Source organism: Myotis daubentonii, chromosome 10 (genome assembly GCF_963259705.1).
Source record: "Myotis daubentonii chromosome 10, mMyoDau2.1, whole genome shotgun sequence".
NCBI lineage: Eukaryota > Metazoa > Chordata > Mammalia > Chiroptera > Vespertilionidae > Myotis > Myotis daubentonii.
This window is the reverse complement of record NC_081849.1, coordinates 45,304,741-45,327,880: the sequence shown is the minus strand read 5'-3', so window position 1 is coordinate 45,327,880 and position 23,140 is coordinate 45,304,741. Positions and strand designations below refer to the sequence as shown.

The 23,140-nt window shown below is 41.2% G+C and overlaps 2 protein-coding genes across 2 annotated transcripts; both read right to left on the bottom strand.

Moving 5' to 3' along the window:
• Window positions 1-4,154: 4,154 nt before the first annotated feature.
• LOC132242522 (actin-related protein 2/3 complex subunit 1A-like) lies at window positions 4,155-5,777 on the bottom strand. The gene is made up of 2 exons (XM_059711266.1): window positions 5,737-5,777; window positions 4,155-5,245 (listed from the first exon to the last, which is right to left on the bottom strand). The coding sequence occupies exons 1-2, from the start codon at window positions 5,775-5,777 to the stop codon at window positions 4,528-4,530; spliced, it is 759 nt and encodes a 252-aa protein (XP_059567249.1). The 3' UTR covers window positions 4,155-4,527.
• Window positions 5,778-6,830: 1,053 nt separating this feature from the next.
• Window positions 6,831-7,793, bottom strand: LOC132211487 (Krueppel-like factor 17). Its single transcript, XM_059656149.1, has one exon. It carries the CDS (start codon window positions 7,791-7,793, stop codon window positions 6,831-6,833), a length of 963 nt encoding a protein of 320 aa, XP_059512132.1.
• Between the last annotated feature and the right edge of the window lie 15,347 nt (window positions 7,794-23,140).

Genomic DNA, 23,140 nt, shown 5'->3' with positions numbered 1-23,140 from the left:
GACAAAAATAGAGTGCATATTGTATGACTCCTCTTATATAAAATTCTAGGCAATGGAAAATAATGTATATTAGCAACCAGTAGACCAGCAGTTGCCTCGGGATGGTGGGGAGTGAAGTGGAGAGGTGCAGGAGGTAGGGGTTACAAGTGAGCATAAGGAAATTGGAAAGTGAGAGCATATGTTTCTTGTCTTAATAATGCAGATGATTTCAAGATGTATGCAAATGCAAACTTAACAAGTTGTAAGTTTTTTGTATGTTCAGTGTGTTGTATGTCCATATGGGGGGGAGGGGGCAAAGGTAGGTTTGTAGTTGTGAGTACATGAAACACAGTTTATTCTTGTATTATTCTGTAATAATTATTGTATTATTTTCCATAGAAGCAACTGTAAACCTACTTCCCCCCCACTCTGTACATTTCAATAAACCTGTTAAAAAAATCAGAGGATATAAAAAAGTAAAACTGGAAAAATGGAGCTTATGCTATTTGCAGTTCAAAATAATATTTATAGTTTGCTTACTTTAAGATTCCAGTGCATAAGAAAGTGTGTTTACCTTAATGAAGAGCAAAGTACTATTTAGTAGTCATGCAAAAGTTATGCCTTCTTTTCCTTTAGTAATAGTGCACTCATTTCCGGGTGGTAATTGACTATTCCCCATTGTGTGCAGCCCCAAAGTGACCTTGCTCCCAATGAGGAAAAGGTACATAAACCAAATAGAATTAATGTATTCTATTTGCCCAGGCATGGAATCTTAAGTAAAGAGATTTAAAGGGAGAAAAAAATTTAAGTTTATTAATCCTAGCAGAGATTTAGGGGAAAACAACAACAAAACAACCCCAAATTGTAGATGAGTTCCAGTAAATAAAACTCAGAGGCTTTCCTAATAGTTTCTGAACCTGGATGTATAGCTTAAAAAAAATATTCTGTGAGCTAGGTGCTACCTTCCCAATTATTTTTATGCTTAATTTATCCAGAGAAATATTTGGTTACTTATAGAGAAATTACAGAAGTTGTTAAAAAAAATGGGTCAACCTGTCCGTTTGGTGTCTCCCAATGTATATGATTGAAATATCTTCTGTTCCCTTAATATTTTTCTTAATGAAAAAAAGTATTACTATTTTTAATGAAGTGATGAAGATTGGTGTGTTTTGCGGGAAATGGGAGCCTTTGGCCATCCTTAATAGGAATTGGGTCAAAGACATTGAAAGAATGCTTTCAGACTATGAGTAGGAATATTTCTACTATTTCTTTCTCATTTTTCTTTTGTGTTTTTTGTTGATGATGGCGGTAGAGAGGTTTCACATATGTTTACCAATTATTGGTCACCCTGGAACACTTGCTTCCCTAGGTTTACTGGAAACAAGGCTGAGCAGGCTCCTTTGTAATCATCTTCCTTCATTATCCCCTGAATTTTATTTTTGCACACAGCTATTTTAGGCCCACCTTGGTTTCCTCTGTACATACCTTTCCTGTGTAACCTCATCTATGTCTAAAGGCTTTGGTAACAAAGTAGAAGTCAGTGACCCCTAACTCTACTTTTATCATATATCTCTCAGAGCTCCAGACTCATTAAGCTACCTGCTTGTTAGACATCTCACTTTAAATGCAGCATAAGCAAAACTGAACTCATCCTCTACCCCTACCATACAACCTAAGTCTGTTTCTACTTTCATGTTTCCTGAATCCACCAATTTACTTAAGCCTCTTTTTTCATACCCCCCTTAAAGTAATTACCAAACATTAGACATACTCTTTTTTTTAAAACATTTTACAAATTTTATTAAGATTCTAAGCCTTTGGATTGAAGATCAATGAACCCCAAACAGAATGAACATAGAGTTCAAACCACATTAAACTAATCACTATATTGTTTAAGATTAGATACATATATGATAAAAGCAAAGACAGACATATGTAATACTTTCAACAATAAAGAATTAAGAAGAAAAAAAAAGCAAAGGCAAAATTAACCAAAATTCAGGATAGAGGTTATCTCTATGGAGGATGGGGGGGATGCGATTAGAAAGGAGATGGTCAAAGGCTTCAAATGTGTTATTTAGTATCTACTTTTTCTCAAGTGACATAAAAGAGAAGATAAGTTTTACTTCGTATTGTTATTCTTTAAATTGCATACATACAAAATAATACTTCTTGCATATATAACATCATAAAAATAGGAATGAATTAATAAAGTTTGTCCATTCTTCTGTGCTACCTATACCACAAGCCCAAAACCTGGGAGTCATCCTTGACCACGCCCTCAACCAAATCCCATAATCACTCCTAAATCTTTCTAATCTTCCACTTCCACACCCTCATCCAGGCCTCCTTCAACTGTCACCTGGAGCACCGAAACCCTTCCTTTCCCTTAAGGCAGTCAAAGAAACCACTTTTTATTTATTTTTTAATTAAATCTTTATTGTTCAGAGTATTACAGTTGTTCCTTTTTTCCCCCCATAGCTCTCCTCCACCCAGTTCCCACCCCACCCTCTGCCCTTACCCCTCCCACTGTCCTCATCCATAGGTGTACGATTTTTGTCCAGTCTCTTCCTGCACCCCCACACCCCTTTCCCCCAAAGAATTGTCAGTCTACTCCCTTTCTATGCCCCTGGTTCTATTATATTCAAAAAACCTGATGAACAGAGTAAACTGGTGAAACCATTTTTTAAACGTGATCATCGTTTTAATTTGACTCCAATCTTGCCCCCTTGCTATCAGAAACAACAGAGATAATTGCCCAAGACCGCACAGCCAGGAAATGGCAGGATTCAAAATCTATTCATCTTTCTCACCCTTGTGTTGAACAAGATAATACTGGGAAAGGCTTAGCCCAAGCTGGCATAGATGGGGTAAGCACTGGTTAAATCACCCCCTCACCATGGAAAGGACCTAGTGCCCAGGTGGGAATAAAAGTTACTGGAAAGCCAAGTCCTTGTGGCCAGTAATTGGGTCACAAATGAGCATCCTCTTGTCCCTACGTTTAAAAAATATCTATCCACTTGGAATTTGGGTGGAGGACACCTGGAGGCCAGGCCCAGGTTCACTGGGGCCGTTAGAACAGACCCAGGTGGCCATGCAGAACAGAGTTAGTGTGGGGGGAGAGGGCAGGCATAGCTAAGGCTCAGGACTTCCCCGGCTGCCCAGAACAAGTTCGAGCCCGCAGAGATTCAGCTCTTCGCCTTGGCAGCACTTTCAGAATTGTTGTCCGTTATCTTTCTGCCCTACAGCAGGCACCATCATGTTCCGAGTTCTTAGTGTCTGGCACTAAGCATGACCAGGGTGGACATCCAGGATATGGCAAGTCTGGCTAAGCCCCCTGAGCTCTTCAGGTCTGACTTGGGCACCTCCTTGAGAAGTCTCCTTCCCATATACACTGTTGTTTCCATGCCATCCACCATGAATCCCCACAGCTTTGAATTGCAGACTTAAAAATATTTGCTGAGCCTGGCCAGTGTGGCTCAGTTGGCTGAGCATAGTCCTGTGGGTTCATCAATCCCTTGTCAGGGCACATACACCTTTCCGACCTTCCCTTTAGGCGCTCCTCCTCTCCATGGTCACGGTACCTAGGTGAACCTCTCAGTCTAGACCAGTGGTTCTCAACCTTCTGGCCCTTTAATACAGCTCCTCATGTTGTGACCCAACCATAAAATTATTTTCGTTGCTACTTCATAACTGTAATGTTGCTACTGTTATGAATCGTAATGTAAATATCTGATATGCAGGATGGTCTTAGGCGACCCCTGTGAAAGGGTCATTCGACCGCCAAAGGGGTCGCGACCCACAGGTTGAGAACCACTGCCCTAGACCAAATGGTTCCCGGACCAAAGGAACCAGTCCTGATCCACCTCACTGTGGCATCACCTAGCAGTGCTTGGCACCCGACTAAGCACTGGCAACATCTGTGGAAGGCATCATGGTTAAGAGGTATACCTCTGCAGTAGACAGATCCTGGTTGGGATCCCAGCTCTGCCACGTGAGAGCTCACTTGAGACCTTGGGTAAATTCCTCTCAATTAGTTTGCTGGTCGCAAAAATGGCTGGCTGAGAAGTCCAGAAGTGAGGTTCGAACTACCTGGTTGTCAGGATAGCCATTATACACTCAACCCAGGGGGAGGAGCAGAAAAGGCCTTTTTTTTTTTTTTTTTTACATATTCAGTATTTTTATTTAAGTTTTTAGCAATTTACATATCTCTCCACCCTTTAAGTTAGTGTGACAATTTCCATAATAAACTACTAAAAGAGAATCTTTGGTCAAAAATGGAATGAAATAGCAAAAACAAAAACAAAAAAAAACAAACAAACAAAAAACCAAAATACAAACAAAACTCAATCACTGCTGCTTTTAAAAATCCAACACTTTCACCAATTATATTCAAACAAAACCACACAAACAACATTTGCGCGATATGTGTCTTCAGTGTTTCCTTGCGGCTGGCTCTCCTCACCATCATGCACATGGTGGAGCTGCCGTGGGGCAGTTTGTCAGTTTGTCAGTTTGTCATGCTGGATCTGGGAGGCTCACTCAGCTTCACATTATCCGGAGGCCCTGGATGGAAGACTCTAAGGTCTTGAAATCCCAAATTGTCATGGCTCCATCGATGCCAGTAGTGCAAAATTTGCGACAATCTTGCTTGTCCACTTCATAAATAGATACTTGAGTGATGCTATTCTGGTGCAGAGTCTCCAAGGCTGTATTGCGGTCCTCAGTTGTGGCCCTCTTGTCCATGTTGCGGAAGCGTTCCATGGCAGACATGTTGCGCTGGATGCTCTGTTTTGGAATGTCTAGCTTGGAGATGAAAGTCAAGCTGCCGCGGTCATCATAGTTAAAGAGCATTGGGCAGCAGTCATGGCCAGCGGCTACAATGCTATTCTCCGAAACAAATGACACACTCAGCAGAGGCAGGAACTCTGTTTTCAGAGTTGAGACCTGCACGCTTTTTGAGGCATCGGCAACGGACACGGTGCTGTCGTGGCTGACCCAGGCCAGTCGACTCCCACTGGCGGAGAAGCTGACGCCATGCACCCAGCCACCAGTACCACTGCCACCAAACTCTGACATCAGCTGACCAAAAGGCATCTTGCTGCCCCAGGGTGTACTGGCTGGCTTTTCATCCACTTCTTTAATGTATGCAGAAAACACCCTGCATTTGAAATCACATGATCCTGCTGCCAGCAAAACATTGTTGGGATGCCAATCCAAGCTGAGGACCGTGGAGCGAATTGGCTTTTTAATGTGCTTGCTTACCCTACGTTATGACTTCTTTGTATCTCGCTTCAGTGCCATGTGTCATGGCTCTGAGCTCTGTAAGGAGGAGGCGAAGTTACAGTGGGTTTGTTCTTCTCTGCCCCAATCTAATGTCCTCTACCCCCAAGTCACCTAGAAAACAGCCTAAAGCAGGAATGAAGTACTAATACTTTATTTCAGGGGTCCTCAAACTTTTTAAACAGGGGGCCAGTTCACTGTCCCTCAGACCGTTGGAGGGCCGGACTATAGTTTAAAAACAAACTATGAACAAATTCCTATGCACACTGCACATATCTTATTTTGAAGTAAAAAAACAAAACGGGAACAAATACAATATTTGTATTTGCATGTGGCCTGCAGGCCGTAGTTTGAAGACCCCTGCAGTTTATTTGGATGGTGTAAACCCAAGGCACTGAGAGGGAGAAAAGCAAGATGGGGGAGAATGGGAGGCAAGGCAAGGCACTAGCAGGTGGGTGCTGCTTCACGACAAGCCTTGAAGCACAGCGGTTGTGCTCACTGGCTGCTTGGGACATCTCCCCACTGGCTGTACTGTTCGGAGAAACCGTGTTTTGCAGCAATTCGGGGAAGGGAGGGAAGAAGAGGGGATTTATCTGCCTTGGTCTCTCCCAACTCCCATTAGTCAAATGTTACCCAAGAGGATGAACTCCCCCAGGCTTCTGTGTTGCTAGTGGCTACTTGAAATGCCAGATCCCATGCCCTGTGGTGGGACATTCCATCCAACTCTGGAAGTGGTGGGAGGAGACAAACTCTGGGCATGTGGCTGGTGAGTTTTGGACAGAATCTGAGTCAAGACATAAGATGTGTCCCAAACAGTCCATTAGTATTTTTTTCACTTCCTAGAAGACCTTTGCCAAGGTCTCATGGCTAGTAAGCAGCATATTCAGGATCTGAACATAGCCTGGCTCTGGAAACTGTGGAAGACCAAGATACGAACCTTGGATTTTTTAAAAAATATATATTTTTTTTATTGATTTTTTTACAGACAGGAAGGGAGAGGGATGGAGAGTTAGAAACTTCAATCAGCTGCTTCCTTCACACTCCCTACTGGGGATGTGCCCGCAACTAAGGTTCATGCCCTTGACTGAAATTGAACCTGGGACCTTTGAGTCTGCAGGCCAACGCTCTACCCACTGAGCCAAACCAGTTAGGGCAGAACCTTGGATTTTTTTATAGCAGGCAAAGGAGAGTCACTGAAGAGTTTCAAGTTGGGGAGTGGCATAAAGAGCTTTTTAATAAAGCCCCCAATCTCTACTTTGCTTCATCTTTCCATGTAGGTAAACTCAGCAACAGTAGGTGGCCCCAAAGAGGTAAGGGCATCCAAGACAGTTTTTGAAGAGTCCCTGATGGGGTCCAGCTCATATGGGCTTCACTCAACACTGCCTCACAATCTTTCTTAGTCTGCAAATAAGCCTGTACCTACTAAGGAGGCTAGCTGGTCAGAGGCAAGCAGGATCTGAGTGGAGAAGCCAAAATGAAGGGAAGAGGAGGTTGACCTAAAGACCAGGAGCAGGAGGACCAGCTCTCTTTTCATCGCTGGCCTATGGATTGGGGGATCCTGGCACCCGCTAATGAGTCTTTTGGTGTTGCCTGAGGTGGTCAGATCTCATGAACCCTCGGCCACACAGATCACATGTATGTGGCCGGTATTTGGTGTGTATCCGCCTATGTCTTCCAAGCTCATCAGAACGGAAGAAAGAGGACGTACAACCTTCCCACTCACATTTATAGGGCCTCTCACCTGTGTGTTTGCGTTGGTGACTCCGGAGGTGGGAGTGCTTGGTGTAAGCTTTCCCACAGTTCTCATACTGGCAGCAGTAAGGCTTTAAAATCTGGGCTCTGGTCCTGTAAGCCCTTTCTGAGACCCCACAATTCTGCTCTGCTCTTTGTGGCGCAGGTATAGGCTGCTCGGGTAGGAAGGGGTCTTCGTGGGGGGCTGGCTGGCTAACAAAAGAGTCCTGGGATTCTGAAGTCAGCAATGATGGGGAGCCATCTGGGGGCATTCCACAGTTGTGCGGACCTCTGGGGGGTAACATCTGAGCCAAAGAGGGGAACCCAGCCTGGCCCCCAGCAAAAGGCACAGTGGCAGGCGATAACATTTCAGGTGTTAAAAAGTCTCTATTAGAAGATACTATAGGGTAGCCAATGACTGGTGGCCCACTGGGGGGCATGCTCAGATTCCCACTGAAGTTCATGGCCATCCCTGGAATACTGGGCTCTCCAAAGGACATCATCTGGTACCCGTTGAAAATCATCATTCCTGGTTGAGAGGGAGCCATTCTCTGATAGTAAATCATTTGGGAAGGAGGGAGGGTCACTTGGGGGCAATGGTTCACACTATGCTCAGGCAGCAACACACTGACCAGTGGGCCCCTTTCATCTGCATTCTGCCTGGGCTCCTGAGCAGAAACCAAGGGCATCCTCTCGAGCCGTGGACTCTGAAGGAGGTGTTGAATGCCTGATGACTGATGGTTCCGAGAGGCGTGCACTCCACTGCTTTCGGGTGATGGAGACATGTTCGAGACGCACATCGACTTCCCACAGTATTCCCTGCCACCTGGTGCGGAGCTGCCGGCCACAGGTTCGCTCGCGCCATCTCCGTCTGGGATCGGTGCATCGCGGGGCTGTGTGCAAGGCAGGACCACGTCAGAGCTGAGCTGAGCCGTGCTGCTCGGCGTCGCAGGTCGCGTGTCGTGCACAGTGGACATACTCAATCCTTATTTATATCACCGGTAGTGATTCACCGTTATATTGCTTAAAATATAATGAGTGTTCAATAAATATCTTCTGAATAAATTAATATTCCAGACCATTTTATACCCTCAGGCCTACTTTCAACAACCTCATAACTTTGTTACTGCCTGTTTTTAATCTGACTCTGTTCTTTCAGATAGTCTATACTTTTCCAGAGTGATTTTATGAGTCGCAGCTTGAAGGACTCTTTCAGCATTAACACAAAGTAGATTATATCAATATACTTAAGAGTATACTTATTCTGAGGAACAATATTGACTGTACTTTGTACCATTCTGACCTGACAAAAAGAATGTAAAACTATAGTAAGTAAAATACAGATACCTGCTCATGTCCTTACTGTGGTTATGGAGTGGGAAAGCAATTGTAAAATTATAGAGATACTCAAATTTGTTATAACCTGATTTCAAGCTATTTGACCACGCCTCCAATGGAAAATGTCCCTATCCTTTCACGATTTATGCATTACTATGCTTGTACCCTCTATGTTGACATCCTATCTAATAAAAGAGAAAAATGGTAATTGGCATACGACGATACCCTTTTCATTGGCTAATCAGGGCTATATGCAAATTAACTGCCAACTAAGATTGGCAGTTAACTGCCAACAAGATGGCGGTTAATTTGCATATGTAGGCACAATGCAGGGAGGCGAAAGGGAAAGCAGGAAGAAGCCCCCTGCCACTGACAGTGATTGGAAACCCAGGGGGGAGCTAAGAGCTGGGGGGCAGGGCAAAGGTGGCCCTGGAGCCGCCTTTGCCCTGCCCCCCAGCCATGATCGGAGAATCAGGTGCCTTTGCTGACCTGGCCAGTGATAGCAGGAAGTAGGGGTAGAGCCAGCGATGGGAGCTGGGCACGGTCAAAGCTGGCAGTCCCGGGAGCTAGGGGTCCCTTGCCTGGGCCTAAAGCGAAGCCCACGATCGCGGGGCCGCTGCAGCTGCGGGTCCCCGCTGCCCGGGCGGGACGCCTAGGCCAGAGGCCTTAGGCCTGGGCAGGGGCGGAGCCTGCAACCGCGGGGAGCTTGCGGTCCCCTGCCCAGGCCTGACACCTCTGCCAGAGGCCTCAGGCCTGGTCAAGGGGCCGATCCGGTGATTGGTGATTGGAGGGTGTCGGGGGCGGAGCCGGGGATTGGGGGGATATGATGGTCCCCTTGCCCAGGCCTGAAGCCTGGGTCAGAGGCGTCAGGCTTGGGCGGGGGGTGGAGCAAGCGATCAGAGGGAGATGGGGGTCCCCTGCCCAGGCATGATTCCTGGGCCAGAGGCCTCAGGCCTGGGCGGGGGCCAGAGCCAGTGATCAGGGGGAGATGGGGGTCCCCTGTCCAAGCCTGACACCTCTGGCGGAGGCGTCAGGCCTGGGCAAGGGGCCGATCAGGCGATCGGAGGGTGATGGGGGTCTATGCCTGAGGGCTCCCAGTATGTGAGAGGGGGCAGGCTGGGCTGAGGGACACTCCCCCCGCCCCACACACCCAGTGCACGAATTTCGTGCACCGGGCCCCTAGTCATTAATAATAGAACACCTGAAAAATTCCAATTTCAAATCCCTACCTTCCCCTTTTCTTCTCAGCTGGATTAATTCACAATTTTTTTTTTTCATGATCAGTCACTAGTTTCATCTTCCAAGTTAACTTCCAAGTCCAGGACCTATGTTTCATTATTAAAATTATTCATTTGCAAAAATCCCGACTTTTATTAAACATCTTCCCCCCCTTCTTGCTCACTCAACTAAACTGCAATTCTAAATAATCTGATGCTTTTCTAACACTACACCTGTATCTGGAAGTTTAACTGTGCTGTGAAAATTATACAGTCATATTAAATGGACTGCCTTTCAATTCATAACCACAAGTCTCAAATCGGTATTCAACACTATCCAGACAAGTCCATTCTATTTCCATAATAAGTGAAAATTCCCATTCCCAGGACACATTTCTTCTTTCCTCAAATCTCTCACAATCCCTAGCAATTCTCAAATGGTGATGTCACCTTATGTTTATTTAACCAATACAGAAACAAAAATAAAGTATTTAATCTTTCTGTAAGCAAACTTACACCTATTTAATTTGGTAGATTTCTCCATTCTGTTTCTCCTCAGACATATGACCAGGCATACGTGGTCCTACTAAAGGCCAATTCTGCACTTGTGAACTACATCCTACCCCACTTTGTCTTCCTAAGTATTTCAGTCTTTCTTCACCTTCACTTTTTCTCTCACATCAACAATTTTTTCTGCTTTAGTGAATTATTACACCAATGCATTCTGGTAAATGGTGTAAAAATCCATTTTTATTAAAAAAGAGATCCCTTTTATGCTACATTGCATTTCAGCATTTGTCTCTTTTTTTCATACCTTTTTACAGAATAACTTAACAGCTATAGTTTCTATCTCCTCATTCTCATCTATTTTCTTTCAAATCCTCTGTGATCAAGCCTTTGTTCTCTCTACTTTGCTGAAATTGCTCTTATTAAGTTCACAAGTGATCTCCATGCTTCTCAGCAGAATTCAACACAATGGACAACAACATTGTTCCTGATTTATTATTATTATTTTGATTTCTTTTCCTTTCCCTTTTGGGCTCTTTCTCTGCTCCTACCCAATATTTCAAAATTGAAGTACCCTAGAATTTGGTTTTAAGCTCTGATATTTAAAACTCTATTATATTATTATATCTTAAATTCTATTATATTATTTCTCTAAAAATGTTTCCTATATAATCTCATCCAGTTACATTGCTTGAAATGTTAGGAATTGAGCAATGAGTTCCAAACATATGTCCATGTCCCTAACTTTTCCCCTGGGCTCCAAATTTATAAACCCGACTGTCACTTAAGTGATTAATAGGCATCTCAAATTAAGTCTAAAATAGAACTTTCTGATTTGTGCCTCCCTCACCACAACATGATTTTACATCCATCTCCCTCTATCTCAGTAAAGAGCATTATCATTCACTCAGCTGCTTAAGTCAAAAGAACCCTGTAGTCATTCTTAATACCTTTTCCTTTTCCTCCCCTTAACACATCCATGCACACCAGTGTTAAACCGTGTCAGGTATACCTCCACATACACACCAAATTTGATCACTTGTAAAATTTAATGGCTGACTTAGATGATAGTGTTTATTTTTTGTTTTATTATTATATAAAATAGTGTCTATATTGCTTACTCTGTACTGGATACTATTACTCTTAACAATTCATGTATATTAACTCAATTCTTATAGCAATCTTATTGAGTTAGTTACCATTATTGTCCCTATTTTATATATGGAAAAAAAGAAACCTGAGGCACTAAGTAGATAGAAGACTTTCTCAAGGTTCCAAAGCTACTAGGTAACAGAGCTAGAATTCACATCTAGACTGTCTGTCTCTGTGTTCAAGATTTTAAATAGTGACTGCATCAGATATGAGTTTTAGAAACTCCTTATGACAGCACTAAAGACAGACTGATGTTAGGGAGAGGGACTGTGATATGCAAAGGAAAAATGAAAACAGAGATATGAGCTAGGGCAGTGGTCAGCAAACTCATTAGTCAACAGAGCCAAATATCAACAGTACAACGATTGAAATTTCTTTTGAGAGCCAAATTTTTTAAACTTAAACTATATAGGTAGGTAAATTGTTATTAACTTAATTAGGGCACTCCTAAGGCTTAGGAAGAGCCACACTCAAGGGGCAAAAGAGCCGCATGTGGCTCGTGAGCCGCAGTTTGCCGACCATGGAGCTAGGGGACAATTTAAGTCATATAGACAAAATTTGGAACTTAGGCAGTGCCGTCGGAGATGAGAGAAGTGCAGAGATGGAATCAAAAGGACACAATGACTGACTGGTAATATGGTCCTGAATTGTCCTGACATTCTTGATAGAATAACAAGAGAGAAAAAAAATCAAATGATTGACAAAATTTCCATCAAGAGTCAAGAGATAATACTTGACTTCACTTGGTTTTCAGAATTATTAAAATTCCATCTCTCATGTCCTCTAAGAATAGGTTGATATCTTCCCCCTAGGGCTTCATTTCTTTGAGTCTGATTAAATCTGAAAAGCACAACTAAAACTGTCTTTGCATTCAGATTTATGTTGACCTGATCTAAAAAGAAACACAGACAGAAAATGGCATGGCATTTTGCAGTATTCACTATTAATATATGGTACATGCTATCTGAATACAAGAATTTAAAATAGATAAACGTATCATTTTCAATCAAGTTTGGTTGTTTAATCTTTTAGATTAATATTTTAAAGGGATAAGAACCCATATCATAAATTATATCATCCTGTGTAAAATTTTGAAAAGATGATAAATTACTCATGATTATGTATTTTGTTGCAGGATAACATTGTTCTTGCTATATTCCTTTAGTTAAGCATTTTGAAAAGTGTTCTTTCTGTTTCCATGTATGACAACTTTATATACAAACTAGAGGTCCAATGCATGGGATTTGTGCACTGGTGGGGGGCGTGGCCTGCAGGGATGGCCCACTGTGAGAGCACCACTCATCCTGGTCAGCCGAGTGGTGCTCCCACTGTGGGAGTGCACTGACCACCAGAGGGCAGCGCCTGCATTGAGCATCTGCCCCCTGGTGGTCAGTGCGCATCATAGCGAATAGTCAACGGTCGTTCTGGTCGTTTGCCATTTGGTCACTGGGCTTTTATTATATAGTACTAGGGGCCCGGTGCACGAAATTCGTGCACTGGGTGTGTGTGTGGGGGGGGGGGGAGTGTCCCTCAGCCCAGCCTGCCCCCTCTCACATACTGGGAGCCCTCGGGCATTGACCCCCATCACCCTCCAATCGCAGGATCGGCCCCTTGCCCAGGCCTGACGCCTCTGGCCTAGGCATCCGGCCCGGGCAGCGGGGACCTGCAGTGGCAGCGGGGGGCGCCGCGATCGTGGGCTTCGCTTTAGGCCCAGGCAAGGGACCCCTAGCTCCCGGGACTGCCAGCTTTGACCGTGCCCAGCTCCCATCGCTGGCTCCACCCCTACTTCCTGCTATCACTGGCCAGGGCGGAAAAGGCACCTGATTCTCCGGTCATGGCTGGGGGCAGGGCAAAGGCGGCCCCAGGGCTGCCTTTGCCCTGCCCCCCAGCTCTTAGCTCCCCCCTGGGTTTCCGATCACTGTCAGTGGCAGGGGGCTTCTTCCTGCTTTCCCTTTCGCCTCCCTGCATTGTGCCTACATATGCAAATTAACCGCCATCTTGTTGGCAGTTCACTGCCAATCTTAGTTGGCAGTTAATTTGCATATAGCCCTGATTAGCCAATGAAAAGGGTAGCTTGTACGCCAATTACCATTTTTCTCTTTTATTAGTGTTGATGCTTCTTCCATTGATACAGCTAATACCAGTGATATTGGCTCTTGAATTAAAATAATTCAGATATAATAAAAAAAATGAGAAAAGCACTTCTAGCTCACAACAATCATAGCATCATTATTTTTATTAAATTTGTTAAATTTTATGCACATTTTTAGTTCTTAAAGCAATAGTACTTATCAGTAGCTCCCACTAATTTTTTAAAAATAGGGAGCATGGTTTTTCTTTAAAAAGTCCTTATTATTCTAAGATCCAAATTCTTTTAAAAATAAATTTTGTTTCATTATAGCAAACCAATAAATTCAGTAATTAACAGTACAAAATGTTTTATTATTTTTCAATATATTATATGTAAATTTTTCATGACATCATAATTATTCATGAAATTAAGGTAATATGACCATAAAATAAAAGTTACCAAAACCTGTGTTCCTGGTGGTACCACTTCTTACTCTAGGACTTTAGGCAAATTACTTCATCTTTGTATTCTTCAGTTTTATTATATTCCAAATGGAGATAATACTACCCAGTTTATAAGGTTTTTTTAAATGAGTGATATATGTTAAGACATTTAGAATAATTCCTGGGACATAGAGGGTGTCAAAGGATGGTTAACTACTGTTTGTATATTATCATGAGGATAAATCACATCATGTAAAGTGCTTTGCTGAAAGTGGACTGTGGATGATATAAAAATAGTTCTTTAAAATAGTATTTTTAAAAAATTATACAAATGTATATTCATGTGTTTCATGAAAAATCACTGTGTTGCTAAATCCAAAGCACTTTTCGGTTTTTGTGGACAGGGATCCTATTGAGGGCAATTTGAAAAAAGCTCTGCAGCAAGGAAGAACAAAGCAATGAAGCATAAAAACACATTTACTCAGGGTAATTTAATATACTACAGTATTCTAAGAGTGAAAAGTCTACTAGATACAGGTAGACTGACCAATATCTAGTTCTCAGGGTGAAGTTCTAAAATAGATGAGTAGGGAGGTCAATGATGGTTAGGAAAGCAAGACAGAAGGAAGTCAGAAAATCAGTGATGTTCCCAGCTAAACTTTCTCAGCCAAGATGAAATACAGAGAATCAGAATACCAGACATAAAGCACCTTGGTTTGAAATAAGCAAGCAGAGAAAATGTTTGCAATATCCCATTTGCTCAGAAAAAGTATAGACTCTTCCGTATTTAAAATAGATCCTATATGACCAAGTACGATCACTTACCAGTTATAAGTTTAGAAACGTTTCCTCTGGGACATGATTATAATTCCAGAGAAAGCATCAACAGAAGTAAGGTGAAGATGACTCCAATAGGCGTGTCCTTACATAAGAATTGCATATGTTTAATTGTTTTATCAAAAGGAATTTTACCCAACAGAGGTGGTTGGCAGGGGTGGAAGAGACAGACCCCAAAGTTATCTTTTTTTCCTGGGTCTTCATTTGTCATACAAAGAACCAGAAAAGGAGCAACATAATTCTTCACTATTAGGACTCAGGTTAAAAAAAAAAAAAAAAAGCCATTATTCCAAGGGAGACAAATAAGAAACGTCCTATCTGGAAGAGAAATATGAAACTAGCTTTAGCCCAGAAAGCTACATTGAAACCCCACTGGGGTACAATTAGAAATCTCCGGTTCAACACCAACCACAGATACAAAGTTCAGTTTGAATGATAGAAGAAAAGACCAGAAATGCTGAAAATGCTTTACCCCTGAGGTCCAGGTTTTTAGAGTCTGCCTAAGATAGACGCTGGACTAAAACAGATACTATCTTGCCTAAAAAAAGAACCTAGCATTGACTAAGAAGCAGCACCAGTCTAACACTGAGGGAGGAGTGGGGGTATAGAGACCCTCATCTTAGCACAAGTTTGAAAGAACTACGGAAAGCTCAAAGTGACTGTGCATGTTGCGAAAAACTCTCTAGCACCCCAAACACACATTAAGAACAAAGTAAGAGGCAGCCTACCACTAGAGCAATTTGAGTTATAGTATCAACAATAAACTTACGTCAAATTCTACTGCCTAGATTGACTGTTCTTAATGCCTGATGGAAGAAGAGAAGTACACATTAACAGGCATAAACTATTTTCACCAGATTCTTCTGTTCTTCACTATACAACGAGGTGGCCAAATCTTCCTTCAGGATATCAAGAAACCAGACCGTGACCACTGGGAGAATGGGCTGAATGCAATGGGGTGTGCGTCATACTTGGGAAAAGTGTCAATCAGTCACTACTGGACTTGCACAAACTGGCCACTAACAAAAATGACCCTCATCTGTGTGACTTCATTGAGACTCACTGCCTGAACAGGTGAAATCCATCAAAGAACTGAGTGACCACGTAAGCAACTTGCACAGATTGGGGGCCCCGGAAACTGGCATGGTAGAGCATCTCTTTGACAAGCACACCCTGGGAGACAGTGATGAGTGCTAAGCCTTAAGCTGGCTTCCCATGACCACAGGGGTGACTTCCTGGTCACAAAAGCAGTACCTGCATGTTGGAGTTACCTGTACCTTTTCTATTACTTGTACCAAATCATCCACTCATGTCTTTCATTTGTACCATTCCTTCATCAAAGTAATTTGGTACACCCCTCCCCCCCCCCAAAAAAAGAAATAGTGTCTAATGATCACCAAGCAATATTGAACCATTCAAACCTAAGATATAGGGTGGGACGAAAGTTGTGAGCTGGTTTATGGTGGTGAGTACGTAAAAACAGTTTATACTGGTATTATTATTTATTAACTAGAGGCCTGATGCATGAGATTTGTGCAAGAGTAGGCCTTCCTTCCCCCTGCTGCCGGCACCGCCTTCCCTCTGGCACCCGGGGCCCGCGCTTCCCTCCAGCCACCGGCAGACACCCGGGATTTGGGCTTCCCTCGCTGCCCCAGCTTCATCCGGAAGGACGTCAGGTCTAATTAGCATATTATGCTTTTATTCTTATAGATTATTAAATTACTTTCCATACAAACAACTGTAAGTTTACTTTTGCCCCATCCTGTATGCATAATTATAATCCCAGAAGATAGAAAAATAAAGCACATTGAATTTTTAATCAGAAGCTATGCAAATTAGATATAAAGGCACAGAAAGCAAAACAAACTTTTAACATAGAATTCTACCCCAGCAAAAATATAATTAAAAATAAAGGCAAAATAAAGGCAAAAAAATGGTATTGTTTCTCTTCACATCCCAGCCTCCCTGTGAGCACTTCCAGGAAGAGAGGGGATTTCTCAGAAAAGGAGAGAGAAATTCCCTAGAACAGGAGGGCAGTGGCTGCCAGCTGTGGACCTTAGGAGAAATAAATAGCCTCTAAATTTCCGCCCCCCCCCAAAAAAAAAGAAAAGAAAAAAAATAAAGGCAAAATAAAGACAGAAAAATAAAAGGTGAGAAAAGTTATTCCCAGAAAAAAACTGAAACTATTTAATAAGGCTCTTCAATTAGAAAGACCACAAGACAAAAACTCGAATCTACAAAAATAGAAGAGTGCTTAATAATGGTAAAATGAAAGTAAATATGGATTACTTTTTTAAAAAAATTTTACTCACTTGAAAAGATGATTGACCACCTAAGGCAAAATAACTGTCTTATGGTGCTTATAACATATGCACATTTCAAATGTGTGACAAACATAGCATAAAAGATAACATGGGGGAGTAAGGATATATTTTTTGTAAGGTTTAAACACTATGTGAAATGACATTGTTTAAAATTAGATTATGATATATCAATGTTGTATAGTTTAAGTGTTAATGAAGCTACTATAATTAAAAAAGTAAAACAAAGAAGCTAATAGAAATAATATGGAATAAAAAATAATCAGGTTTGTTTTTTTTTCAAAATAACAAATTAAAAAGAAAAAAGAACAGATGGGGCAAACAGACTAGCAATACGATACTTCTAAATTGAATCATATCAACTGTAGCTTAATATAATAAACTATATAGTTTTTTATTATAACAAATACTTTAAACACAAAATAAAAATTAGGTTGGTAGATTAGATTTTAAAAACCAAGAAATTATGTAATGTCTAAAAGAAATCTACTTTCAATATATCAACATAGATATGTTAAAATTAATATGACAGGAAATATGTTCAAATATAAATAATTAGAAGAAAGATGAGCTGCCTACACCAATATCAGAACATGTAGAGTTCTAAACAAAAAATATTATCAGAGATAAAGAGGAAAAATTTATGATAATGAGGAGACCAACTCATTAAGAAGATATAAGAAATTTATGTGTGTATGTACATTTCCTTCAAAACATATGAAGAAACTGATAAAATTGACAGGAAAATAGATACATTTACAATTGCAGTTAGAGACTTCACTTCTTTCTCAGAGACAGGAAAACATTAAGGAAATATAAGGCTTGAACAATACCATCAATCACCATGATCTAATTGAACACCCCAACAGCAGCAGCAGAATACACATTTTCAAGCACTCATGAAACATTCACCAGGTGACCATACTTTAGGACTTTAAAATAAATGTTAACAGACTTAAAGAATATAGCCAACAACAAAACAACAACAAAAAAATCTGGAAAAGTCCCCAAACACTTGAGAATTAAAAACGCACTTCTAAATAACATTGGGTCAAAGAGAAATAAAGATAATTAGTAAGCATTTTAAATTGGATAACAAATACATATAAAAATGTGTGAGAAGTTATAGTGTCTAAATGAGAGTTTATACAATAGATGCTTTTATGCGCAAGCATATAAGACATTGATAAAAGACTTGTGTATGGAAAAATTTAACGAACTCTCACAATTTGCCAAGAAGAACATGAATATCTAATTTAAAAAAATGACAAAAACTTACAGAGACCACTTAGCAAAGACATGGATAGCAAATAAGCATGTAAACATAAAGTTACTATCATTAGTCATCACGGAAATTAAAATTAAAACCATAATGATATATCACTATACATCTATTAGATTGGTCATAAAAACAACAACAAAATAATAAACCCTGACAATTCTAAGCTTTGGCAACGATGGGGTATGATTAGGACCCTCGGACATGGTTTTGAGAGTGCAAAATTATACAATCACCTTGGAAAACAGTTTTGCAATATCACATTAAGGTAAACACATGCTATTATATGATCCAGTAATCCCAGCCCTAGGAATATAGTGCTTCTCCAACAGAAAATTTTATCAAGAGACATGAAATAAGACTTCCATACAAAAGCCTATTGGTGAACATTTATATATCTTCATTATAGCAGTGATTATACAAATGTATTTCTCTGTGATTATATAAGACATACATGTACGTGACTTTTACTCTATGTAAAGGAATTATATACTAAAAAATAAGAGGAAATATGAAAATCTAGAAGTAAAGCTACCAGTCCATATTAGAGGTATCAGCCACATTATGAACAGATTTCTCTTTTTAGGGTCCTTTAAATAGTCAACCATTAAAATGCCAAATAATGTCAGAGGTTGAGTAATGCCCCCTTGGTCACCTACTTTGTTAGTGGCAGAGCCTGGATTTGAACCCAGACTGCCCAATTACAGCATCCCGTATATAGGATTTGGTACTCAACTGTGGTTCATCTAGAAAACAAACCTAATAGGGCTGTTCTAATGATTATGGTCATTTTTATAGCCAAAGCACCTAGGAAAATGTCTGACTTCTATAAACATTTATGAAATTACAGTATTATTATAAAAAAAATACTATTATCTTTGACCACAATCATCATGTTTAGCTGAATTTGTTAGGAGTGTGATGGGATAATTAACTCAGGTGTTGCTGATATAAAAAGCAATTTTCTATGCTTAAAAAGTTTACAAGTTGGGGAGAATAGTGCATTAAAATGCTGTGAGTTTTAAAGTGTATTTCTTGATCTTTCCCCCCCCCCCCCCAGCATATACTAAATCTTATAAACAAATCTATGTCTCTTGGAATACAGGCTCCTTTTACATCATCACAGGGTGGGAATAGGTTTGCCTGGTAATGATTGTCAAACATTCCCTGAGGTTAAAAGCTAAAATAATGGCCCTTTAAACCATCAAACATTATTCTGGCTATTGTCCTGCTAAAATCAGAAGTAGAATTAAGCTTTGAATTATGCTGGTAATGACTCATAATGCTCGTGTTACTGAAAACTGTTTCCCCTGGAATATTTTATAAGGGAGCAGGACACCAATGGACAGCCCAGCTTTGACTATGGGAGATATATGACTTGTTGTCCATGTCACACATCCTTGGGTTGTGGCATCTGTGCAAAGAATTAGCTGCACCTCCAGTGAAATAAACCCTTTCATCCATATACAGAGCAAGAACCTTTTGGGCCACAGTTTTATAGCCTCTGGACCTTTGGACCCACAAATACATCACACAGGAGATAGAAAATTTGGCAGAAAATTTGGGACTCTAAAATAGCCTGCAAACTATTTAATTTTAAAAATTCAATAACTGCTATCAAACACACATGATGAAGATGAATGTATCTCCTGCAACTTTCACAGTTTGGCACACCAGAGAATACCTGCAAAACAAGGTCACCGGGACAGGGATTGTGTTCACACTTTTGAATTTAAGTCTTTGATAAATAAAATATCTTCACTCAAAATTGAAACATACATTTATGCACAAGAATCATCACAAAATAGAGCTTTGCTTCTGACTCTGAAGGATTCATAGAAACACACAATGCAAATCAATGCCTCGGAATGCATGTCACATTACCTATTGTAGGAAAATTGCTTTGTTACATAATTGCATTCTTTTTATATTCAGTATTTTTAGTTAATGTTTATTATTAGCTGTAGCCCTCAATTCCAGCCTTGCCATATACAGTCTCGCTGTGAAAGTACACAGCGAGTTATTTGTTGTTGTTATTTTGTTTCAACCAAAAAATACATACGACAGCTTCTATAATAAACATTATAACTGTGTTTTGCACAAGAGCATGAAAGCGATGTTTCCAAATAAAAGTTTACTTAAGTTCTGACACCGTGGACAAACTGAATTTCTTTTCTAGGCAAGGCCTTATGTGGAAAACACAAATATATGCCCTGTGTCTGTGGTGAACTTAGTTTCAAAGGAAAGGACATCCCATGATGAGAATTATGTGAGGAAGAATTTTATATAGCATCGATGTGGAATATCTTTTCCCTTAACCATCCGAAGTTGAAATTTTAATTTCGTTCAGTGGAAATGAGTTGCCAATTGGTCTCACACACGCTGTGATCTGACTCTTCAATCCCTTCTGAGCCTTACATGCACTCCTTATGAGATTGTGATAGAGAGGTGTCTAAAATATAGCAGAAGCATAGAAACTGTGTAGTAAGGCCAACAGTTCAGGGATAAACTTAATAAACGCTATGGAAAATAGTAATCAACTATTACTCACCGTTTTCAAGGGGAGGAGGCGTGCGCCAGAGGAGGCCACCCAGGGAAGCAGCGAGGTCGGGTCCGACTGGAGGCACACAGAGGGAGGGACTGTGGGTAATGGCTTTTATCGCGATTTCCCGGAAGGAACAGGTGAGGTTGGGGAGGGAACAGGTGAGGCCGGTAAGCAGAGTTAAAATGGGCTAGTTTGAATCACTTCAGAGTCTCCAGTTGCCTGGTACCGGGCCCTGAGGGTCGTTAGGGGAGGTGTGTAGGGGCCTGGAGTTTAAGAGCCCAATTGGTTGGCAAAGGAGGCCTTGAATTGATAGGTTTGCATTTGAAAATATGCCCCTGGAGGAGGACTTCTCCCAGGAATGGGGGTGGGGTAATGAGGAAAACAGGAGGCCCCTGCCATGTGATTCAGGCTTAGTACAGCCTATACTAGTACATGCAGGGCAGACTGCACTCTATCCAGCTTACAGAAGCTAAACACATGATTCATATAACAGGGGTGACTTGCTGTAATACAACAAGCATTTGAAATCGGTAGTGGGTGCTGGTGGGGGTCCACTCTGACTCCCTTCACAGGGCTGTTGAACCAGTAATAATGCGAGGATCAGCTGCTAAGGGCTCACCGCTTTCTCGTCAGGATAACTGCCTGAAGCCAGTGGTCTCGACTTTACTGTGGAGCAGAATCACCTGAGGAGCTTGTTAAACCACACGCTGCTTGACCCCACACCGCAGTTTCTGATTCCGTAGGTCTAACAAGTTCCCAGGGGATGCTCACGCTGCTGGTCTGGGGACCCAGGTGGAGAACAATCGCTCTAGACCCGTGGTTTTCAACCTTGGCTGCACATTAGAATCACCTGGGAATCTTTTTAAAATCCTGATTTCTGGGCCTCATCCTCCGGAAATTCTGTTTCTTTGTTACTAATGTTGTGGCCCCACCCCATCACAAATCCCAGGGGATTCTAATGTGCAGCCAAGGTTGAGAACCACTGCTCTAGACTGACAGGAGTCATCTCCCCCAAATATTCCTGGGCAGGATCCCTGCCAGAGCCAATGGCTGGCTGATATGGGGTAAAAGTCCAGCCACCTGGCTTCCTATCAGGACAATTCTGTGTGGCCATCCATTCCCAGAGATCACATGAGATCAGGCGGTGGCTAGGCTTCAGTTGACTCCATGTTTTTTAAAATATGTTTTTATTGATTTCAGAGAGGAAGGGAGAGGGAGAGAGGGATAGAAACATCAGTGATGAGAGAGAATCATTGGTCAGCTGCCTCCCATATGCCCTCCACTGGGGGATGGAGCCCACAACCCAGGCATGCGCCCTGACAAGGAATCGAACTGTGACCTCCTGGTTCATAGGTCAATGCTCAACCACTGAACCACACTGGCCAGCAGACTCTACGTTTTTACCAAGGTTCTTCCCCCACCCAGTGAGGCTTGCCTCACTTCCTGACAGGGTTCTCCTTAGTAAAACCACTTGCGCAAATACGCACTATTTTAAGAAAACCCAACCGGAGAAAATATATTTTTACCAAAACTATCTTTTTTAATACCCAAACTACATCTGAGAATTATTTTAATACTTTAAGTTTGGTTTATCCCTAATATTTTTGTTGATCTTCAAACACAGCAATGGTTTTGAGAGTGGTCAGTAGCAATTTAAATGTTCAAAAAGATAGGAAGTATATGTAGTAGTGAAAACAAAAAGTAAAGGTAATTGGGCTATTTATTTAAAGAGCAGAGGGCAAAAGGGTGATTAGCTAGTTATCTTTGTCAAGATCATCTGGTGGCTGCTTACTATTGGCCTTGGTCTGACAAAGCCAATGAGAAGGAATGTTTCTGCCTCCTGGTGCCATTGTCTGAAAACAAATTCAGGTTTTGGGAGGGGATGAATTCATCCAGTGATCATCCTGGGCAACATTTTGGTCTCTAAAAGATCTCCCCAACAGCTGACTTTTTTTTTTAATTAATGGAATGTAATTAAATTATATGCATGAATGAATAATTGATTAACATACATTTAATAATCGAAACATATCAGACACTGGGCTAGCCACTTTCTTGTGCATCATTTAATCCTGGTCATTAAGAACTACCAGTAAACAAAAGAAATTCTGTATATTTAAAAAAGATAGGGTAAATACTAGGTACAGAGCACAAACCTATTTCATTATGGATATTTTTTGTCAATAGTATAATACTGTTAAGTGATTTTAATGAATATGTGATTATAGAATAATTAATGTCATGCCTACTACTGATTTTGGCAATATTGCAGAATGTGGGGTTACTTCTCCATTTATACCAAGCTTTTTCTTTTCTATTTTTTAAATAAAATTCATGACTCTGGAAGGAAAAAGGACAAGTATTTTTGACTTGTACTTTCTTACCAGAAGCCTGTACATGTGATAGTTTGTGGGGCGCGGCTACAGTGTTTTGGACA

Bases quoted from the DNA above. Each gene is read 5' to 3' on its own strand.
- LOC132242522 (XM_059711266.1), bottom strand. From the start codon at position 5,777: ATGTCCCAAGCAGCCAGTGAGCACAACCGCTGTGCTTCAAG. The intron at 5,246-5,736 runs GCTTGTCGTGAA...GTCATAACGTAG, and splicing joins CACAACCGCTGTGCTTCAAG to GGTAAGCAAGCACATTAAAA.
- LOC132211487 (XM_059656149.1), bottom strand. From the start codon at position 7,793: ATGTGCGTCTCGAACATGTCTCCATCACCCGAAAGCAGTGGAGTGCAC.